This window comes from Lichenostomus cassidix, chromosome 2 (genome assembly GCF_008360975.1).
Source record: "Lichenostomus cassidix isolate B80296 chromosome 2, HeHo_3.0, whole genome shotgun sequence".
NCBI lineage: Eukaryota > Metazoa > Chordata > Aves > Passeriformes > Meliphagidae > Lichenostomus > Lichenostomus cassidix.
In genome coordinates this window covers 12742192-12764103 of record NC_139482.1, presented here as the reverse complement: position 1 = coordinate 12764103, position 21912 = coordinate 12742192, and the positions used below count along the sequence as shown (strand labels likewise).

Genomic DNA, 21912 nt, shown 5'->3' with positions numbered 1-21912 from the left:
TTACAGTAGTTACCTCTAAACCCTTTGTTAGAATGCATGTGATAGTCCTTTAATATGTAATTGCCCCCTCTCCCCCCAAAAGAGGCATTTAGAGGCCTCATGTCAGAGTTTAAAGTAGTCACACCATTAGCTGATTGTCTTGTCAGACCAGTAGTACAAATAAGGATGAAGCTTAATATAATTGTATTTTTAAAGTTTTATCTCTAATTCCAAAATTTTCTGTGTAACTGTTTCTTAATTTCTTTTTTAACTCTGAACATTAGGCACAGCTTCTGGAAAATATGTAGAAAGTATTTTTTAGAAAATGCCACTTTATATTAGCTAAGAAGACATTCCAGGGTTTCTCTGATACAGGTGATACTGCAAATGAGTTCAGGACTAGATTTGCTTAACAAAATAACTCCCATCCTACCCAATCTCTCTTCTGCTCCTCTTGTTATGGATTGGTTATAATCATGTTTGTCTGGAGTTTAGTTGGTTTTTTTTATACATAGAAGAGATGATCTCTAAAATTAAGATTGGTTAAACAAGCCTCTTGATAGAGTTAGTAGAATAGAAGCCATTTACTGTGGCCCTTTTGTTCCCTGTTGGACATGTATGACATGGTGGTTTAGAAGTAAATGAATAATGGATGTAAAACACATTATTTTCTAGCAGGACTTCAAAGCAGTACCTGCATTGTAATTCTAACTGTTCAGTGTGAATTCTTTGTGCTCCTTTCTGCTGCCTATAAATGCTGCTTTTGATTTACATAGTTAATTGCAGTGTCAAACACATCACTTGAAAAATACTGTAGTTTTCACTTACTGTATATTTTTTGCTAGTGTTTGAGCATGACTAGAACAAAGATATGCATTTAGGCCCTAATTGAAGAGTTGATTATGTGAGTACCTCCTTTGACCTTGAGATTGTCCATCTGAATTCAGCTCTGGTTCTGTCAATGCCTCATTATATGGATTTGGATGAGATTTACCATATTAATCTGATTTGGTAGTCGGTAAAATGAATATAATATTTCCATAGTTGTATTGTGAAGATTGATGCCTATTTTATAGTGATTTTACAGTGTTTTGAAACTGTCTAATCCCATATGGATGCTACTTGTTTCTTGTTACAGCTTGTTGAAAGAAAAGACAAAATAGACCCAAGTCCAACAACTAAAATTTTGACCAGACTGGATGATTATTCTTACTTGCAATAATAGTGGTTAATTCATTGCAGTATGGGGTTAATTTTAATCATTGTATAAAAATGTTTATACCCATGCTAGAGTTGGTCTATAAAGCTTTATTCTAGTTTAAGTAATGTGAAGTACATATTTTTGAGTAAGAGCAATGAATTTAGTGAAACATTACAGAAATGTTATCAATGGGAGTGTAAGATCTGTTCAGCTATCCCTGATACATTGGAAAAAATACAAAGGTTATTTTGTTTGTACAGAAGAGAAAAAGATTCTGCAAACATTTATCTGCTGATGTATTACCAAGAACCATTATGTTCTGGTGGAACAGCTCCCAGTACAAAGCATTTTGCTTGGCTGTACTTTTGGGCCTCTTGTTAAACAAAGTGAGCTGTAGGAGTTACCACACTGTTCAAGGATGTTGCCTAACCAAAATGCATAAAGTGCCTGTTAAGGGGAAAATAGAGGGATTTTTAGGGCATGTAGGGTTGTAATCTGACAGGTTGCTATGGAATCTGGGGGACCCTCAAGACTTCTTCAGACAATGTAGAAGAGGAGAGCTGAGGTGGCTTTGTTGAAAACACCTAATTTGGGCAAATAACTGCTCCATTACTTGAATAGTATTGGGCTGGTAAACCTTTCTGTTGACTGTAAGTGAAAATATTTCTATGGATAAAATACACATGCCAGGGAGTCGAGTGGCATCAGGATTCAGGATTTCATCCAGGATCTGGCTGTGGCTGTGAGCATACATCTCATGGTTTTACAGTGGGAAATGACCAAGTCCATCACTATGTGCTAGGGTGACTTGGCGGTGTTACCTTCAGGTAGTTCCATGTTGGGCTTTCTAATTGCCCTGTGCTCTTTGAGCCTCACTGGTAGACTCATAGTATTCTCCTGACATAGGAGCTGTGCTTGACCTGCTTGTGATCAACATGAGAGCAAAAAGCAACAAATACAATGAGGATGTGGCATCTTGGTTTATTATGTGGTCTCTATTTTCCTTTGTTCTGTGAAGCCTGGATGCCATGCTAAGCATGTAAATTGTCCTGCCCCTCTTAGTTAGTAGTCTGAATGCATCCTTAATTACCTGAGCATTCAATGAATATGTAGAAAAGTTAAAGTCACAATAAATATTAATTTGATTCCTAACTAGAGGAGCTTTTCTAAATGTTTCCATCTCTTTTGGGAATTTTCTAGGGGCTGAATCATACGTGTTGAATTCTTCCTATTTAGGGAGCTAGTGAAGAATATTACTTGTTATGTTTTTAACTCCATGAGTGCTTTATGCAAATTCTCCCTCATTTGCTGAGCTTGGCCAGTGAGCTGTGGGTGTTTGGAAAGCTGGGCACTATTTAGTGTGTGGCTGTGATTAACCCAGGGTATCCAAACAGCACTCCGACAGTGTAACTGCCTTTCCTTTATGGTAGCAAGAAGACAATATTTGCTCCTCCAGGGTGCTGGTAATGGTCTGTCCTGTCGGTGAGTTCCAGCTGTGCCCCTCTCCTAACTTAGATTTGGTTTTACACATTCAATGACTGGCTAAATTTTGCAGTAGTATCAGTACAACAATGGGCTTTAGACAAAAAAGATTTTGAAATTTTATTTATATAGGTGGATAGAAGTGGAGTAGGCTGCTCTTAGTCTTCAATGTTAACTAGGACCAGTCTTCTCCATTAAAACAAAAATAAATGAGTTACTAATTCAAACAAAAATGGATCGCTACCAATTTCCAAAACACAAGACACTCTTATAGCTGTAATCTTCAAGGATTTTGTCCTCGATCCTGATATGGTTAACATTAAGACAGTCTATAGAAATTGCACAGTGAAAGTTTTTATTACAGCTCGATGAAAAATACATATATATGTACATACACAGGTGCCTCTGTGTGTGTGTATATTTCCTCACTACCTTTTAATTTCAGGATACTTTCCTCCTATTGCGAAAGCTCAGCAATAACAGTTGAAAGTGCCTGCAGCAATAGGAGCAGGTCATCGACCTTAGAATGAGGAAAACTAAGACAATTTGGCAGCTTCTCAGGCTCCACTTGAAGAGTTCCATTTTGCAACTTTGAAGTTTTAAATTGTTAAAAAGAAAGTAGAAGTTTGATTGTTCAAACTGACTCCAAGTCTGTTCAGCTTCACGTCATCAAAACCCCATGCCTGAAATCCAAAAGCCTGGAGTTGCAGTTAGGAATTTATGCTGCAAAATGCTGGTTATTTCTAGCACAATGGTCTGGCCTTCTGCAGACCATACTGACCTGTGTGAGCAGAAAAACATTTTTAAACTGACTGAAGCCAAGTGATGGAATTACCTCTTTATATTCATTTTGCCTTGTGCAATAATTTGCTTCCCCTTGTTGGAAGAGGGGGTTGTGATTACAAAAGGGAGTGGTGGTGACTGAAAGGGTTTCTGCTCTGCCTGATTCCTCACTGGCATGTGTTCACTGGCATGGAGAGAGTAGAGCCTTACACTGTGGCAGAGTGAGCTGGAGCCACAGAGAGAAGCAGCTGCCTTCCTGTAGTGCCTCATCTGAGAGTCCAAGCTTAACTGAATTATATGGGGAGATAGGGAAAGGAGGTCAGCATGGTGCTTGCAAAGCTGTGCACAAGAAGTGCTTGAGCAGGGAGAAGGGAGTAGTGTGTATAAACACATTAATATGCTGTTCTGGAGACTGGAAACAGCAAATGGGATTGAGTTGTGAGTGATACTCTTGCTTTGGGAAATAAAGGATTGAACCTTCATGGGGAATTGAATAAAGGATACAAGGGAAAATACAGAGGAAAAAAGAAGGGGAATAAAGTTCATTAAAATGGAATTTGGAGCATATGTGCAGGCTGTCTTTGTAGGATTTGAAGAACTTCGAATGCGGTATAAGTATTTGTGATTAAAACTGTTAAATACTTAACTGTGTTCAAAATTTCACAGTTAATAGGTGTTAACTTTGAGTTATGTACTATATTAGGTTTGCACACAGCTTATCAGAATTGTTTACTGCCTGTGCATTGCAATATATGATACTAGACAAATACTTTGGCTGTTTTTAGAAGTATCTACCATCATTTTGTTGTTTCCCTGTAGATGTCTTATGTGTTTTGCTGGTGATAAATGCAGTGTGTGGCACTTAAGTGTAGTGCAGTGTTTTAGCAGGATTTCAAGCAGTTTAACAATTTCGTAGAACATCAGAATTTTGCTGCTATGCCTGTTTAATTCTGTTTCTTATACAATGTCCGTAATTGTGGATATGAGCATATTCTAAGTGACATGGCTAACATCTGTCATGTGTGATTCTCCTTTCTGCTCCCTGGGAGGAAAATTATGTAAGGATTTTTCAAAGTTTTTTCTTATTTTTTATTTTCATTTTATGTCTGCATTAAACACAATAATTTCACAGTATTCACACATACAGCCTTGTTTATGTGAGATTGCTTGCTTATAATAAATCACAAATAATGGCTTCTCATCCAACAGGGAATGGACAGGCTATCCCACCATTGTGAACACTCTTATTTTGCTAAGTGCATTGGGTTGCATAGCTTTCAAATCATGGTGCACCAAAGTGCATTTAATCACCTACAGCATGAAACCATTATTATTTTAATCCTGCAGTTTGATTTATGTGTTAGTTGCCTCCAGACTTGTATCCTAAATGCTGTGGTATTTTCACTGGAACAGAGCTCCGCAGGCTCTCTACGGGGTGAGTTAATTGGGGAAGTGCTTTAAAAAAATGAAATAGAGTATATTTAATCAGCTGTAATAAGCATTTGCCTGACAATTAGGACTTTACACATCTATCTCCTTTGCTGTTGCTATTTACTTTCTGACTATTTTGGCTAATTGTGGCTTTGACTTGCAACCATTGCTTGTGGTGACTGGTTCATACTCACCAAAGAAATATATTTTCATTGTTACATCCAACATGAGTAATAGTTTCAGGTTTGTGCCTGATCATTATAGAAGGCAGTGGTGTAATCCATATGGTTTCAAGGCTCCTCTGTGGGAGTTAGTGAACAGTAAGCTATGCTGAGAATTTGCTAACTCCGTGGCGTAGCTGTTTGGGTGCTTTCATACCTGCAAAGTAGTGTAAGCCACTTTGCAGCAAGGTACCTTGCATGAAGGCACTGGTGGCTCAGGAGTACCCACACAGAGAGCTGGGGAAGAATGGCCAATCCACTGCTAACTTGGATTGCATCTTACTGCATATTAGCTTTCCCATGTGGACCAAGTCCTGGTGAAGTACCCGAATGGATGAGAATTTTAACCCATCACCACACTAGTGAGCATAAATGCCTTTATGCGTACAGATATGTGTTCCTTCTGTGTTTGCTATATAAATACACTTGGTTAGTGCAAAAGCAAATGTAATGTTGCACATAGATAGTCTCCTGTTCTTTGTATTATAAATGGTGTATAAGAAGCTTAATCGGGAAAAATAGTCATGTAATATTTCTATCATATTTTGTGTTTTTGCAGTGAGAGAAAAACGCAAGAGTCTCTATATAAACCACGTAAGTGAAAATGCCTCGCTATGCAGCTTTCTCCTTGTTGTCTATATTAAACAGTAAATGAGAGTTATCACACATGATTTCCACATCGCTGAGAGGGTGCTGATGCTTCACATGTCTGTTTTGCGTCAGGATCCTGAAGTATAGGTCTTGACTATTGAGTTAGTGGAACGAATCTGTTGGTTTGAAGACAGTGTCGTGCTCACAGCTGGTGTATGTAGGTAACTGGTGTCTGGGAAAAAGAGCTGCACACATTGGTACGATTTTTAAAATTACTGCAGAAACTGTCGAAACTTTACATTTGTATGCAAGTTTGTGTTGGCAGGGAGCTACAGCATTTGATATTTACACAGTTCTGAAGTGCCTGACCAGTGTTGGTGCAATGTAAATGTGGATTGACATGTGCTACATGCTGAGTATGAAGATGGGGTTTTAATATGCTTATGTACCCTGGGCATTTTTCACTTCAGTTGTCTTCTGTTTGAATCAAATTCTTAGTGAAGCTGAGAGCAAACACCCTGTAGCCTGCTTTGGGTACAGGACCAGGCTCTTCGCCTCAGTTAGCATTGTTTGTACTGCTGAAGCACCTGGAACCAGTGTGGTTCCAAGTATGCAAAGTCTTGTGCTGAAATATTTGGAGTCATGGCTCAGTAAAATTGAGAAGGGAAAGAATTAATTGTCTACCAAATGCTATTTGCCTTTAAGATGAAAGGGGAGAAAGTCTAAAGTTTTTCTCTATCTGGAAATACAAGCTATCATTTAATTTTTAAGACACCACAGATGAAACAAGCAGATGTGATTTATACACCCTTCATCTCTTTGTGCTGAGGTGAACATTTGTCTGGCTCTAGGTAAACTGGATTGGGGCACAAATGCAGGTGGATTCAGCTGAAAGCTAAAATGGGCCTCCTAATTGTGTTTCACTTCTGGGCTTGCACCTGCAGAAAGGGAGGGAGCCACAAGGGCAGGAATGACCTGCTGTGTGGGGTGAGAGGGCAGGAGTGCTTCATTTGTTGATAGAACTGGTTGGTGTTGAGTATTTCTGAAACTCCTGCATGGCTTCCAAAGCAAGCTGAGATTTTCAGTTTCCCAAGACTTAAGATTCTGAGAAATCATGAAATACTGTGAGGGTTACAAAACCCTTAAAGTTACGCTCACTTGGTTAGCAGATGTCCTTGGTCCTCATCTCCTATTCCCCTGTAAAATATTTCCATTGTTTATAGTGGATGTGAGGGTACTTTGCAGAGCAACATTCTTGTTATAAAATTACTTGGAAAGCCAAGGCACTGGGTTCCTGTAAACTGAATAATGTGTGCTCAGTACCAACCATTTCATTTGTAAAAATTGTGTTCTGAGTTAGGTAGACTGTGAGTGGATTCCTCCAGGGGATTACAAAGGTGACTATTACAGATGCTGCTGGGAGCACACTATTGCAAATCCTGATATAAAGTGTTTTTAGGTTAGGCTGGACATGTTGCAGAAAAAGGAAGGGTGATCATATCACTGAGAAGTTGTGTTGCTGGGAGCTCAGTGTAGCAGCTTATGCAGCTGATGTGCTAAGTGCTGTACCTCTTCATAATTTCTGTTATGTTCTTGCCCCCAAGTACCATTCAAAATATTGAGGTTGCAGTAGTGTGAGCTTCCCTCCGTGGTTTACTGCTACCTTAAGTTTCAGTTCTTTGTACTTATAAAGTACTTCTGAATTACAAAGCTAAAAATAACCTTTATGAAGCTGAAGTCCATACCATGGCTTTCTCTGTGGCTGTGTTTGTAAGTCAGTTTTTTTAGACAACATCCACAGATAAACTGTATTTCCAAACATGTCCTGTAATGTTTAAGTTGTTCCTTCAGCACACCTGTGAGTATTCATTCAGCACCTCCTAAATCTTCAGTCTGCTAAAGCTGATGCACAAACTGGTGATCATTTTTGAAGGGTTGCTGTGGCTTGTAACTGGAAACTATGTTTACGTTTTCAGACTGCAGAGAACCACCATGAGTTTCCTAAAGCACCTTGTTGGAAGAAATTTAAGAAATTAGTTAGATTTAACAGTTGTATGTGACAAATGATGGGTCTTATTCACATGGTGTGTTGGTTTATGATATACCCTATTGATTGATTGATTGATCAGTTCTTTTCCACAGTTTCTCAGTGTGTGCTAACAGGACCTATTGCTACTCATCCGTTTCCGTGTTGATGCGAAATGCTGGGTCCCCATATCTGCTCTGGAGGAAACATGCCAGAGGACATAAATTCTGTAGTGTTACTTTGTCTTTCTTTTACAAGAACTCCTCACCATAATGCAGCACATTTATTTTGTGGTTTCTCCATAACATCATCTTTTTGTTGTTGTTTTTTATGCTTACGCTCCTTCTGTGATAAATAACCAAGATGAGCAACAAAATATTTTTATCCTTTTGTGCAGTATCTGCATAACTGGTTATTTTGCAGGCAGAGTTGAACTTCTCCCAAGTGATATGGGGGGGGTTGGTTAGCAAAAGAAGTGTCAAGAAAAGCTGTGCTTTTTGTTTTCTAACTCCTTGCCAAATTCTGTGTAGTAACAGATGAGAATAGTAATTTATACAAGTGCAGTTTTGAAATATTACTTATGAAAAAGAAATTAATATTGACTGTTCCTCATTTAAAAATGCACATTCGTAGCATGATCACACCACTGTTCTTTTCCTTTCTTACTTGCTTTTGTTTGTGGAATATGTTACTTGGCTGAATAGTTTCCTTTGATCCCCGAACACAAATAGTGGGTTCTGCTTTGATTTGTTACACTTTGTCAAGGGCTGACAGTTGCCACGTTTCAGGTTCACCTTGTCAGTAGGTGTGATGGAAGAAGCCAGCAGCTGTTCTTTTTTTGGGGTGGGGAAGGAATGAAAGGAGAGAGTGACAGAGTGTTATGGAGGAGCTGTCATCTCTGTCTTCCCACGGAGCCCAGGGAGACAGATGACAGGTTGGGAATGGTGCTGGAAGTTCCCTACCTACCGTGTACCTGACCTGTTTGCTTTTTTCCAGCCTGTTTTAATTGCTAAGCAGTTACAGCAAACTGCCTCCCTTTCCCATTGCACTGGCAGTCACTGTTTTTTGTTATGACTTTCATGCTGCCTTGGTGTGCACATGTCTTTTAATCTGCTTAGTCAAGCTGCTCAGAGGGATAAAGATGCAGACTGAGATAGGGGCGTTTCCTTTCTCAGAGAAGAGAGATTGCATCAGTATCTCTGCCTGTACAAGGAGAGCAAACAGGAAGACAGGCATGTTCTGTGTTTTTTGAGGAGGTGGTGGAGAAAGAGTGAATCTTTTATTATTGTTTGCAGTAGGTAGTTCTTTTTATTGAGTGATTGGATTTTTGCAGAGGAAGTGTCGCTGTTGAGCAGCTAGCAGAGTAATGAATGCATCGGTTCTCGGTGGCAAGAAGGAATGACCTTTATTGTTTTGATTTCATCACATTTATAGAGTTCTCAAAAGTCACCCAGATTGGTCAGTCAGAAGCCTTCCCCCAGGCCTGATTGGCCAGGCCTGCACTGTCCAAGTTCTGGGACACTGTTCCAAAACATCCAAACTTTATCTTTATTTACAAAAACACAAGAAAACTTCCCATGGGAAAAACTGTGCTAGCCACAAGGAAGGGAGCAGGATGGGGAGAAAAAAGGTTGTTTTCTCCTTCAAGTTTTTCTACAAATTTTCAGACAGGAGAAAACGCTCTGTTAGCCCAAATAATTTCTTCCATTCTAGGCAAGATATGCTTTTAAAATGAATCTATGTTTATGAGCAGTAATACACCTTAGAAATAAAAGATATTTTTTGCATATTGGAATATTTCTGAACAAAGATAAAGGGTAGGAAAAGGGATAGAAAATAAAAGGACATAATGTACTTGCAACTGGATGTTCAAGTTCCAGCAGACTAATAGTGTTTTTGTCATTTGAAGTAGAAAAACTAACATCTGTGTATAGACCAGAATTCTTTTTTCATCATCCCGGGGAAACATTACTGAGCAACACTCATGTCACAGCCCTGGTCCTTGTAAGTGACCCTGTGGTGGTTCACGTCAGGGGAAGCTTCTTCCAGACACACTACTGGGAGCTTGCAGAGAACAGAGGAGTCTTGCTGTATGTGATGTGGCAGGAGCAATTTCTGTGAGCCTATTTGCATATTTGGAATGATGTATGGCACTTACTCCTATGTAACCCCCAAATTTTCTTGTCAGATTGAATAAAGAGGCTGTTCTGCTTCTCTGTTGTAAAACTGCTGGACATGTGACTGATAATCAAACACTTGCAACTAGTGATTAACAAGTAAATAAGATACATGCTGAATTGGGAACATAGTCTGAAAAGTAGTTACATCTGTGAAAGCAAAGCACAACATAAAATGTGAAGTGTTGTTTTCAAGTGGACTGCCTGAGGCTTGCTGTTGTAAAGGCTTATAATTGCTGTCCAAATTCCTTGAGATATTTTAATTGACATTCCTTACTCAAAGAGAAGAACAAGGTAAACTGGAAGATAGGTTAGTGGCTTGTCAGGTGCTCTTGAAGTTCTCCTTCAAGAGATTGCTTAGTGTAGTCTTTGCTCCTCTTCATTGCAAGATCAGAAAAAAGCAGGTCTAGAGGGGGCCTTTTTTGGCCACCTGTCCATTTAGCAGATTCCCTGCGCTGATGCCATTCCTAATGGATGCAGCTTAAGATTCTTTCCAGGCATCTGGTAAATTAAAATTAACAGGTTTTCTTTAATGGCTTACCTAAACCTACTGTTTGAAATGTGTTTTTCTAAAGTCTTTTAGTCCCTAGCTTCTTTTCCTGTCCTCTAGGGTGAAGAATTTTACCTCTCCTGTCAGCCTCAAGGCACTAAGTTATATGATGTGATAAACTTTTCTATGGGGAGAAACAAAAGCTAACTTTTAAAGGAGAATGAGAACATGCAGGAGAGTTCTTTTACAAGGGGCTATGTAATACTTACTTTGCTGGGAATGTAGTAAAGTCCCTCTGGTGAAATTGCACAACAGTAGCAATTACACGCTTTGTAAATATAAGCCTTTGAGCTGATTTTAGCCATTCAAAAAAATATTTAATCTTTCAGGTTTGTAAAGCAGGGTGCTTTATCAGTGGTTAAATAGGGCCTGCATGTGCTGCAGAGGAGTTTACTGATGGTTGCTGAGTCCCTCAGGAGCTCACTGGTTTGCTGACATAATTTTCTATAGTTGACACAAGTAAGGACAAGCTTTGAGAGTAAAAAAAAGTGCAAGTACAGACCTAGTGTCAGCTAGACTGGTTTTGGACATTATCAAACATTGGTGAAAGTAATCAACTGAGGACAAAGTTAAATCATGAGGAACAAGGGATATTACTTAAGAGGGGTTGGGTTGGATTTGGTTTTTTTAAATTGTAGTTGTTGGCAGAGGAAGATGAGCATACAGTGATGCAGTTTCCTATTACTTTTGTTCAGGCGAATATATCTACATCAAAGGTAGAAAATTTTGCTGTATTGACATTATGCAAGATGAAAATAAGTGCAGAGCTTCCCAGAGCCATGTGGAGAATTGTGTTGCATGGCTTGCTTGATTTTGGAAGCACTCTGTTGACCTGTAAAATCATGTTTCTTCTGTGAAAAATGTTGTCAGAACTAAATCATGTCCTCAAGCAACAGAAGATCCTCAAGATAGGAACCTCCCTTTTCCAAGTCAGAAGCAGTCCTGGTAATTTTGCTTGCTGCTGTAATTTGGCTTCATGTGCACTTTCGCATGCCAGTTTTGCCTTTTAGCTTCTTGGCCAGCCTCTACTGCCTGGAAGCTAATGGGCATGTCTGCACAGACGGGTGCAAGTAAGCCTCAGTTTTTCCATGGGGGAAAATATTATTTAATAATACCTTTGAAAGTCATGCACTAACTTACACCTGGTTCGCAGGAAGAAGAGACACTACTATCATTATTTAGCAGAGAAGTTCCAGATTTTCTTTTGATGGACAAGTGCAAAAGAGCACTGAAAAAGGCTGAAGCTGCTTTGCCAAACTTGAAGCTGGCTGGCTGAGGGCCAGCACTGGTACAAAAGCTGTGTGGCTTCATTAGGGGAGTGTTGTGCCCAAATGAATAAATCCTGCTGAGCAGCAGGGCAGAGAGCCACACTAGTGCTGCTAAAGAGGCCAGAGCTGGCCCTTGGGGTCAATTCTGAGTGTGGGTTTTGGGCAGTATGCACCAGCTGTTAGATGTTTCTACACAAAACCCCCCTGAAGTGCCTGTTTTAACAAAAGAAATAGAAACATTTCCTTTTTCCCCACAAATTTAATTTCTGTGTGATGCTTCCTGAGAGAAACTAACTTGTATATTCTCACTGGGAAAAAATTGGAAATTCATTGTAATTCCTTTTAAAGCAGGTACCTAGAAGCAGTTCTGCAGTGTTTGAATTATTTTGATGGCAAACAAAGCCATTAGATTTCTGATAAAATGTTTTTATGTAAACTTTAAGTAGAAATCTGTTGTTCAAACATCTTAAAGCACCCAGGATTTGGAAAATTGGAAAGTGTCAGGATGAAGCTGGAAGAAAAATAAGGCAGTGATATTTGCTTAATACTAGCTTTGCAAGGGAAAGCTACTGCTAGTCTTAAGAGCTAGAAACACCTTTATATTGGAATTACATTGAACCTTGATCTTTTGTGGCTTTTTCTGTAACACATTCAACAAAAACTTAGGAAGTTATAAAGTAGAGTTTTCTGTTCTACTTATTTTCCTGTTAAGAAAGAAATTCCACTAAACACCTATTTTGTATTCACTGTGACCTATAATGTCAGCATTTCTTAGTGAATGTCTTTAGTTGAAAGGAGAAAAATAGCAACTGCTTCTGGAGCTACAAATCCTCTTCACCAAAAGAAATCACCAAATGATAGAAAACTGTCCAGAATTCCTCTTGAGAGATTGGTCCATATGATTTCTTTTCTAGGAGCAGAAGCCTGTGTCTAAGCTATTCCTGGCATGTATTTGTTTTATCTCTTGTTTACAACTTTCAGTGATGGAGATTCTATCACTGCTCAAGTTATTTAAGCTATCCCTGCTATTAGAAAAAGGTGGTGGCTTGGGGTTTTTTTGCCATTGCCTCCTCTCACACTTTCATGTCCAATCTTAATTTTCCATAGTTAAATATAAGTCTGCTCTTTCTTACCCCGTCCACAATGGTCATGGAGAACCATGTCCTCTTATTTGGAACTCCCTTCAACATGACTTAAGGCCACTATTGTTGCTTTGTTCCTGGAGAAAACCTTTCCAGCCTTCCAGCTTTCCCTTCTAAATCAGGTTTTTCAAATCTCTGATTGATATTGCTTCTCTGTCATCCAGACTCTCTGAAATAAATTCATCTTTCTTTAAATACAGTGTCCAGAACTGGACATAAAATTCCAGCTGAGCAGAGTGGACAGGTGCTCTACCCTGTTGCATACGTGGTAATTCAATAAATTCTATTGATGTATTCCTTTTTTTTTTTTTTTAGAAAAATGTCCTCTGTAAGTTAATGTCAACTGCAAATTCAATAAAAAATACCTTGATACTGTGATCAAAGTTTTTGCTCAGTATTTTATATGGAGCAGACTGGACCTCTGTGGAATGTCTTCATTACTTCAACCTTCCAATTTGAAAGTGATCCCTGGGTAACCAGAATATAATTTTCCAAGTAGTTTTTACCTGCCATGTTTTCCTTGGTTTGCCCCTTGGGAATTTTATGTGAGATGAAGTTGGATGTCTTGCTGACGTTGAGAGGTGTGACATCTACAGAATCTCAGCTTGCAATCAGAAATAGTACTATGGCTACTCAAAATACAAGTAGAGTGAATCCCGCTTCATATCAATGAGGTGCTTTGAATTTTTAAATAGTTGTAATAGCAGAAGTTGTCAAGGCTCCACGTGTGTCCTATGCTCATATTTCCATATGCAGATTTACCAAAGGAGGTGTACCAGTCTGTCCTTTTCCCTGTGTCAGCTTTATGGTGGCATAGAACCTTAGAAGGAGCTCATTAGAGGGTTTGGCTAATTTCTCCAAAGGCTCTATAGTAATTTTCAGGTCTTCTGATTTTTCTTTATTAGACCCTATTTGACTTGTCTAAATGGGAGAGTTTTTGTGGTCAGCTGTGATGGATTTGAAATTCAAAGGCATTAAGCTCCTGTACAATTTTGGTCATGGACTTAATCCCATTGAAATGGACACAAAAGGGAGTTTGTCTATAGGACAGTGCTGAATACCGAGCTGATGCTCAGTAAGCTCTTATGTTCTTTGCAAGGATGGAGAAGGTTCCTCTGCAGCATTTTGTGGAGGATCAGAAAAGTCTGTTTGACTGAACTATGGGACTTCAGATGTCTCCCAGCTTAGTCAAGGTAAAATATGAAACCGAGGGTGTTTTCCAGCAATTTGGAAAAGGAAGAAAATCTGTTGCCTGCTGCATCATATGGCTGCAGTTGGACATCAGAATAGAAGCTGGGAATGTTGTTCTCCCACAGGTCAGTTATTCCCATGGCACAGGTGTGTGTATATTCACCCAAGGGTGTAGTTTTATACTTGGCACCATTCTTCTGACTGGGAGAGGTGCTCCTTCCTGCCAAGTTGTTATGAACAGAAAGTGAGGCATGAGACACCACGTATTTTCCTGAAGTGTGAAAAGTTCCAAGCCTAATGAAGTGTGATGTGGGCTGAAAATCCAAGATGAGTTCTCTGATGTCGTAGTTTCAGAAATAAGGTGTTTGGCTCTAATTATTGACGTTGTGAAATGTTAGACTGCTGTTTACATAAGAAAATTTAAATCTGATAGTGCTGTTGCTACAGAGTTGTTTCCTGTTTTTTAATTGTGTTTCCCTTGAATTAATCCAGTACATTTATCTTTAATTTTATCTAAACCTTTAAAACATGTTGATACATATTATGCAGAAAGAAAACTTTCTATATGGTGAGTTTTTTTTTTAATAACAATGTGGAGATATCTGTATGTCTCCCTTTTTTTCTCCAACCACTAGACTCTCATTTCTGCTGTTTCTAAGTTGCTTTGCCTTTATCATGCCTGTGGCAGGTACTCAACAGACTAATCCAGATATTTAAACTAAAATGTGGTAGAATAGGATAGGTAGAATAGAATAGAGCTATGAATCACCAGTCCCCTAGTAATTCTCTCTGTATACATCAATGCTAGATAATAAATTTTATGGCATTAATATTTGCAGTGCTTCGAATTTTTCTCTCTGTTGCCTTGCTTCACATAAAATAGCTTGGAATGTAGATGGATTGTCAGCTTTCAAAGTATTTCAAAGTACCTTTCCAAAGTGCTGGAGGATTTTTGAAAAGGGGTATTTTTCATTTTCTCAGTAAACCTTTTCACTTCCAAGAAAAGCAGTTCAGCCTACAATTTTATTGGTCAAGTGAAGGACCTCGATAGAATTTGTTGGTAAGCTTTCAGATACTTCAAACATAATGTTTCTACAATTGTGACAGCTTCAGCTAATGTTGGAGTTCTTTTCAATTAACAGAAGACTTTGTATGCTTTTTCACTCATAGCTGGGAAATACAGAAAGACAACTTAGATGTGTGTAAGTTTTACCAGGAGTCTGTCTGTGTAGTGAGTGCTGTTGAGAAGTCAGCTGCCTGTGGAAAGTGGAGCGTTAGTGAGGTGATGGGTGCTGGCACTTGTAATAATATCTGTTCTGGAAAATGGGCAGGGGAAGATGTACTGAGGTAGGAGTCACAGGACTGTATCCTGGATACTCAGTTGCTCTGAGCTGGTAAATTCCTGTGAATTCTGCTGATGGCATTGACATTGGTCTCTCCACTGAGACACTGGAAACAGCATTAATTGTAAGACATTAAAATTTCCATGTTGATGTGCCAACTCAGCTTTAAACCTATTCTGTTGTGAGTTAAATGTGTAATTTGACTGGTCTTGACTTCCCTGACACAGGTTCTTGGTCAAGTTATTTGCTAGTGTAGATGGAATAAGGAAAGATAAAATCAAATAACAGTGATAGCTATTAGCTGGTGTGGTGAACCTGTTCTCTTTAGACTGGTGGAATGCTGACTACTCTAAACAGATGAAGGAGAAGCCATTTCAGCTAAAAAATGTTCAGAAATAAGCAGTGTTGTCAAATGCAGTTTTTTGGCTGAGTTTTCCAATGTTTTTCTATGATAGTGCATAAAAATTATTGAAATATATTGCAAACCTTTTCTGTTGAGATAGGGCTTTTTTTATTTGCTTAAATTCTTTCCTTCTGTCCTTTGATCAGTTTTCTTCCTTTCTGATAACAATCTATTATTGGTTAATTATTTTTTCTGAATTCTCCTTATTAATTTAGTAATTCTACTATAAAGACCTCTTTCCCCTACTTCATTCTGTTAGGAACTTTTTTGAGGGTTTTAAAGTGTTTTTTTCTGCAAGCATGATTTTATATCTGTTGCTATACCAATCTTCATTGCTAACATGATTTCTTTTTCACTCTTCCACTTACTCTTTTGGAATGAGGGCAGAAATATTGGTCTTGTTCATCTCTGCTTTCCAAGTGTATGTGTGTATTTGAGTAAGCCTGCAGAAAAATTTTTGCATGGTTTTGGGGAAGGAGGGATGGCGGGGAGTTTGGGACTTTGAAAGGATTAGCAAGTCTCAGGCAGGGATTGTTGTGACTTTTGCACTGTTACTTATGTCTGAACTTTCTGAACTGCTTCAAAATGTGCTCACATTACTGTGTCATTCTGAGAGACAGAAATTTGTCTTTTAAAATTTTTACATCTCCCCCCAAAAATCCTTTGGTATTACATAATTGCCATTGTTCTTTTGCATGTTTTTCGTAGCATCCTCCTGGGCAGTTGAGAAGGAAGTACAGTTCCTGCTCCACTATTTTCCTGGATGACAGCACAGTCAGTCAACCGAACCTCAAGTATACCATCAAATGGTGGGTTTTACAATTTATTTATTTTTGCTAGTACTTACATTATATGTGTGTATTTATGTGTATGTATTTCTGAACCATTACCAAGCAAGCTTCAAAGGTTTTAGTTTTTGAGCTAGTAAATTTATTTAATCAGTTGTGCTCCAGAGTCACTGGGTGATGTCTCAGATGAACATTTTAAGTTTCACTGGTGCCTTTTTACTTCCGGAGAGAAATGAAATTGATATTTGTAGAGCATTGTTCTTTACATTTTGTACAGTAAGGGGAAAATAAAGGGAGACCACATGCTCAGGCATTTTATGGTCTTTGTTCATGGTTGCTGATAGCTTCTCTTGAGTTGTCTGTAGGCTGATTACCATGGTGTGTGCAAAGGCTGCCAGCCTGGGAAGGGCTGTAAGGGGTCAGAGGGCTTGAAAAGGGACTACAGAGGGTGAGAAACTGGACTCTGGCACACAGGGCCTCTGGCTCTTCTGTCTGGCTGCACATTTAACAGGTTGAAGGGTGAGGAGATTGTGGGATTATTGCTTTTGTAGTACAACTTCATTTCTTGCCCCACACCTTGCAGTCTTTGCAGGAAAAGACTCTGACTGTTGCACATAGGTAAATCTAAGAGGGAGGCAGTTTGCTCTGCTCATTTATCTCATCTGGGTCATGCTATGCACTGGTGTGTTTAAAATATTACTGCATCCACTAGAGCATCTGAAGCAGTAGAGGGTAGTTGGGTAGGGTGATGGAAAGCTCCATAAGCATCTTTTCTGTACACTTAATACCAGCTAAAGCAGTATGAAAGGTAGAATGAAACTTGAATGAGTTGCTCTATTACAGCTCTGAGAGACTTTCAAATTCTGATGACGCTTTCCAAATAGTAAATATTTTCTAAACTTCGTTTGACATTTTGTTAAAAAGTCAACCATATGGGCACCAAGCAGAGCTCAGCACATAGATTTTTGCATCTGCTTTCATAAAGTGAACTGGAGCTCCAGGTGTGTTCCTAGGGGCATAATTTAAAATTAAATTTTAAGACTAATTCATTTTGTGAGTAGCTCTCAGTCAAATCAAATTCATTCATAAATATGGGTTTTTCTTGTTCAGTAATGACTGTGGTCTGCCTTTAAATGTCCCTGGTACACAGTGTCTCTTGATTCCTTAAATACGTATCTGTAGAAAAAAGTCAAATTTAAAAAGCATTTATGATCTAAGAACTTCTAATGTGGCCAGGTAAAAGCTCATAAAAATTAAGTAAAATATATTGACTTTTAACTGAGAAAAATATTTTCCACTCTATGGCTGTTCAAAAAAAAAACCCAACCAAAGCAGAAATAATTTAAAATTCTACTAATGTTTTAGCTCAAGCATATTGTTTTCCTACCACGCAGTATCTCAGTTTTCGTGTAAAAATTCCAGAATAAAATTAGAGAGCAGCAATTGACTCTTAAAAGGTCTTTCAGGGAAAAAAAAGGGGGGGATTTTGTATCAGCATAAGATATAAGCATCTTACAATGAATCACTGATGAAACAAATGGTCTACAAAGAGAATCAGTGAATTCCCTCCTCCATCCTCTTTCCCCTTTAGCTTACATTGGTTTTATGCTGCTGCAACAAGTAGGGAAGGTGCTGTCTTGGCTTCATCCTTCAATAAAGCTGTGTAATGAGTGAAGCATGACTTGTGAGTTGGAAACTGTAGAATAATCATAAGAATCCATGCTTTAGTTTTCTTCCATCTCAAATGTGAATGAGATCGGTTAGTTGTGTATGTAATCAAAATCTTAATTTTCTGTGAATATAAAGACACTTTTTGTCTGTGTGCAGAATCTAAACAGGGGTGCTTTGGTATGTGGTTGGGAATAGGGGGAATGCATAATGCAGTAAATTATTCAAGGAGTCGTCTTTCCTGAGTTAAAATAAGTAACTTGATGCCATAAAACTGTAGGAGTGTGGTATTTGAGTCTGCTGTTTGAGCAGCTACACAAAGACAGACACAAGCTAATGGAATTAAATATACAATCATATGCAAATGGTGATTAAAACATTTAACGTTAGCCTGGCAGCGTTAGCAAACAGTAAAAGAGAATGTCCAATGTTCATGATGCTTTGTCTTCAGTCTTGGAAGTCAGTAAGAGTTTAATCATTGAGTTTATTGGAGTAGGGCATTAAATGGAAGGTATGCACAACTTGATACGTGAAATGTGAAGATTATTGTAAAGTCCTTAATACTAGTAAAAAGGATGTAGTTGGAATGTGCAAAACAAATATTATAAAACTGTCTATTTACAGCAGTTTTCCTGGTAACTAAGAGTGAACAAAAGCAAATAGGCTGTTGAGCATATACTGTTTGTCATGCTTTGTGCTAGGTTTTAAATTTACATGTAATATGACAGAAACTACAATATGACAGTCCTGAGATATTAACTCTGTGTTTTTCTTTACAGTGTAGCTCTTGCAATATATTACCACATCAAAAACAGGTATGTGAATAATGGAATCTTGCACTGAAAATACGTTTTTTAATTGAAACAAATGAACTGCCCAAACCCTAAAAATCCATGTTTTGTTTCTTCCAAAATGTTTTTGGGTAGTAGTTTTCTTAATTCCCATGCTAGCAATAAGAAACATACACATTTTCTATATAAATTATTTTACCCAGAAAAATTAAAATTAGAGGATTAAGTACCATAAAAATTCTGAAAGTACAGCTCAGTATTGAAAAGCTCTGATGGTTCAGTGTTTGGTTTTATATGCACTGGGCACTTCTGCATTGTTGCATGTGTTGCAATTACATGTAAAAAACTGTGAATAGTGTCTTTCAGTTTTATATTTTTAGCTGCACCTTTGTAAAGTTAACAGTTACCAGTGATCAGTTAGTTAATGGATTTTGAAATAAAACCCATGAATTATACAGTAAGAGTGACATTGTGAACAGATGTAATTCAAGATGCCTCAGAAACAGAGCAGGTCCTGGCTTATCTCTTCTGGTGTAGTATGTTTTAGATCTCTGCTCAGTCAAGTTGATTGAAATTTAATAGAAAAAAAGTGCTCTAGGAAGTAACTTGGCACATAAATGAACTTCATGTTGAATTGTGCTTTTGTGTCTTAATTCCCTGTCCTGATGATATGTCACAGTATCCTAAAATGGTATTTCCTGACATTTCTGGGAGAGATTATATAAATACTTTAGGTGACTTTTGTATCCATGGTTTTTCCAGTGGCCTTTTCAGAGAACTTGGCTTAGATCTTGATTTACCCAGCCACTTAGGCTTTTTTCTTCTGGGCTATAAGAAGTCCAACTAGAACAAAAGGAATTACTCATGAGTTTAAAGTTCAGCTCGTACGTCATTCAGGACCATGGTTCAGGTCCCTGGCACCCATCACACTTCTTGAAAGAAGGCTGACCTGTCGAGAGAAACCTTTAAATGTGCACAGGGGCAGAAAGGCTTAGGGCTTGATTCCTGCTGAAAGCTCTTAGAAGACTTTCCAAGACATCAGTGGGCCTTGGACTGAAACAAGGCTATGTATAAAGCAAAAGTTGGAGTGAAATCTTCTCTCAAATTTTTAATCTCATTTATCAGGAAATAAGGGATGAGTGGTCATGCTTGGATTACAAGTTTATCCATCTGTGGTTCCTTTTTCCCTCTTTTCTCCATGGTCCCTGGATTAGTTCGGTTAACTAGTCAATTTTTGCTATGCTTGACTAAATAATAGAGATCTCAAAGATCCTCGGACTCCAAAGTTTTGTGGAAATAAATTATTAAGTGTTTTTTAAGTATCATGCCAGCTGAGTGAAAGGCTTGAGAGAATGGGACACGTTAGGGACAATAAAGGGTGAAAAACCTCAGTAAGAGCTCACAAGTGAGCAGGAAGAATCCAGAGCCAAAGGCATCCAGAGCCACAGCACACCTAACTTGCTTTATGCCGATTGTCATGGAGCTGATTCCTCTCTGTGGTAAACTAATTACACCCATTCATGGGCTTGCAGAGCTTGATGCAAATTTGACCTACAACTGGTAGACAGAGAGACTAAACCTTTATAAAATAAAAGAGTCCTATGCCAGCATCTTGAAAACAAATGCATTCTGAATGTTACCTTCTTGGGAAAGTTGCTATCTGTCCTTTCACTTTTGGGATGGAGAGGTGATTTATTCAGGAAACTGATTACTGCTGCTTTCCCTGGAATGTGCCTGGGGTGGGGAGGTGCTGTGCCTGCACTTGGGACAGATGGTCCCAGCAGTGATGCTGGAGCCAGGCTCACGTGTGTCAATTAGCAGCTCTGAAATGAGGGATGTGAAACGACTGTTCAGTCTTGGGTTGTCTCTGATTTGGGAATGCAGGGACAATGCGATAACAGCACTCAGTTGTGCTTGCTGCTGAAACAGCAAGAGCAAAACATATGTTCTGTTTCCTGCTATTATAGCCAAAAAGGAAGTTGTTGACGTATGTGGGAGATGTTGGTTCATTATGGGGGATGGGGAGTATGAAACCACTGTAACTTAGATAGACTCAAGGTTCATTTTGACAGAAAATGAGTCAAGCCAGAGAAGAATTCTTTTGAGAAAATAGTTAGTTGGTCCTATTCTCCTGCATAGGAGACTTAAAACAAAGTTACTTCCTAATATTTCAAGCTTTCACCAGTCTCATTTTTTTGGAGAAGCTATACATGAAATATAATATTTCTTCATATGTTTCTTACATTTCATTTGATTGTAACATTCTAGTTATCATTCCTCCTTTCCCCAGTGTCTCCTATCATGGCTATAATGATCAGTTTTCTGCATGTTTTGTTATGCTTAGCTATTCAACAAGTGGTGAAAAAGTACACCCATCTTGTTTTTGAAGGAGTGCATAAAGCATTGGTGAATTTGCTAAAGAAATAAACAAAATAAAATAAACTCCAGCAAACTAACCATAAAGAATGCTTGGGTAATCAGTAGATGGTCCATTTTTGAAAGAGTACAGTGTGAACAGTAGTGAAGACAAAAACCTCTCAATTTTTTGTTTCTAATAGATCTTTGAGGGCAGTCAGATATGCCTTCATAGCATACAGTACCTACAACCTGAAGAAATAAAATAGGAAATTATTTCTTTCTCTGTTTGCACTGTGAAGTGCCATAGTTTACTGCAACACACCAATCATTCCAGACTGTTTCTGCATTAAGATACTGTTTTTTTTATGCAGGGGTAAAAGAGTCTGGCCTACAGTCCTTCCCAGTAGGAATTTTCTAGTAATTACCCCAGTCAAGTTTGTTTGTGTGTTTTAATTTATGTACTCCTTTTTTATATTAAAAAACGTATTTATTTCCAGTGTTAGCCTCCATTTTAGCAGA

The 21912-nt window shown here is 38.4% G+C and overlaps 1 protein-coding gene across 2 annotated transcripts in view; it reads left to right on the top strand.

Annotated features, from left to right (window-relative positions):
* The window catches only part of CCNY (cyclin Y), a 125787-nt gene that overhangs the window by 79841 nt on the left and 24034 nt on the right, over positions 1 to 21912 (top strand). The window contains exons 1-4 of one of the 2 annotated variants that reach the window (XM_085050341.1): positions 17 to 4503; positions 5657 to 5691; positions 16497 to 16597; positions 19024 to 19059. In XM_085050341.1, the coding sequence (XP_084906467.1) occupies positions 4464 to 4503; positions 5657 to 5691; positions 16497 to 16597; positions 19024 to 19059 (212 nt within the window). In that variant the 5' untranslated portion in view covers positions 17 to 4463. Of the gene's footprint in view, positions 1 to 16; positions 4504 to 5656; positions 5692 to 16496; positions 16598 to 19023; positions 19060 to 21912 lie in introns of those variants that run through there. The other variant, XM_085050340.1, reaches the window with a different exon arrangement.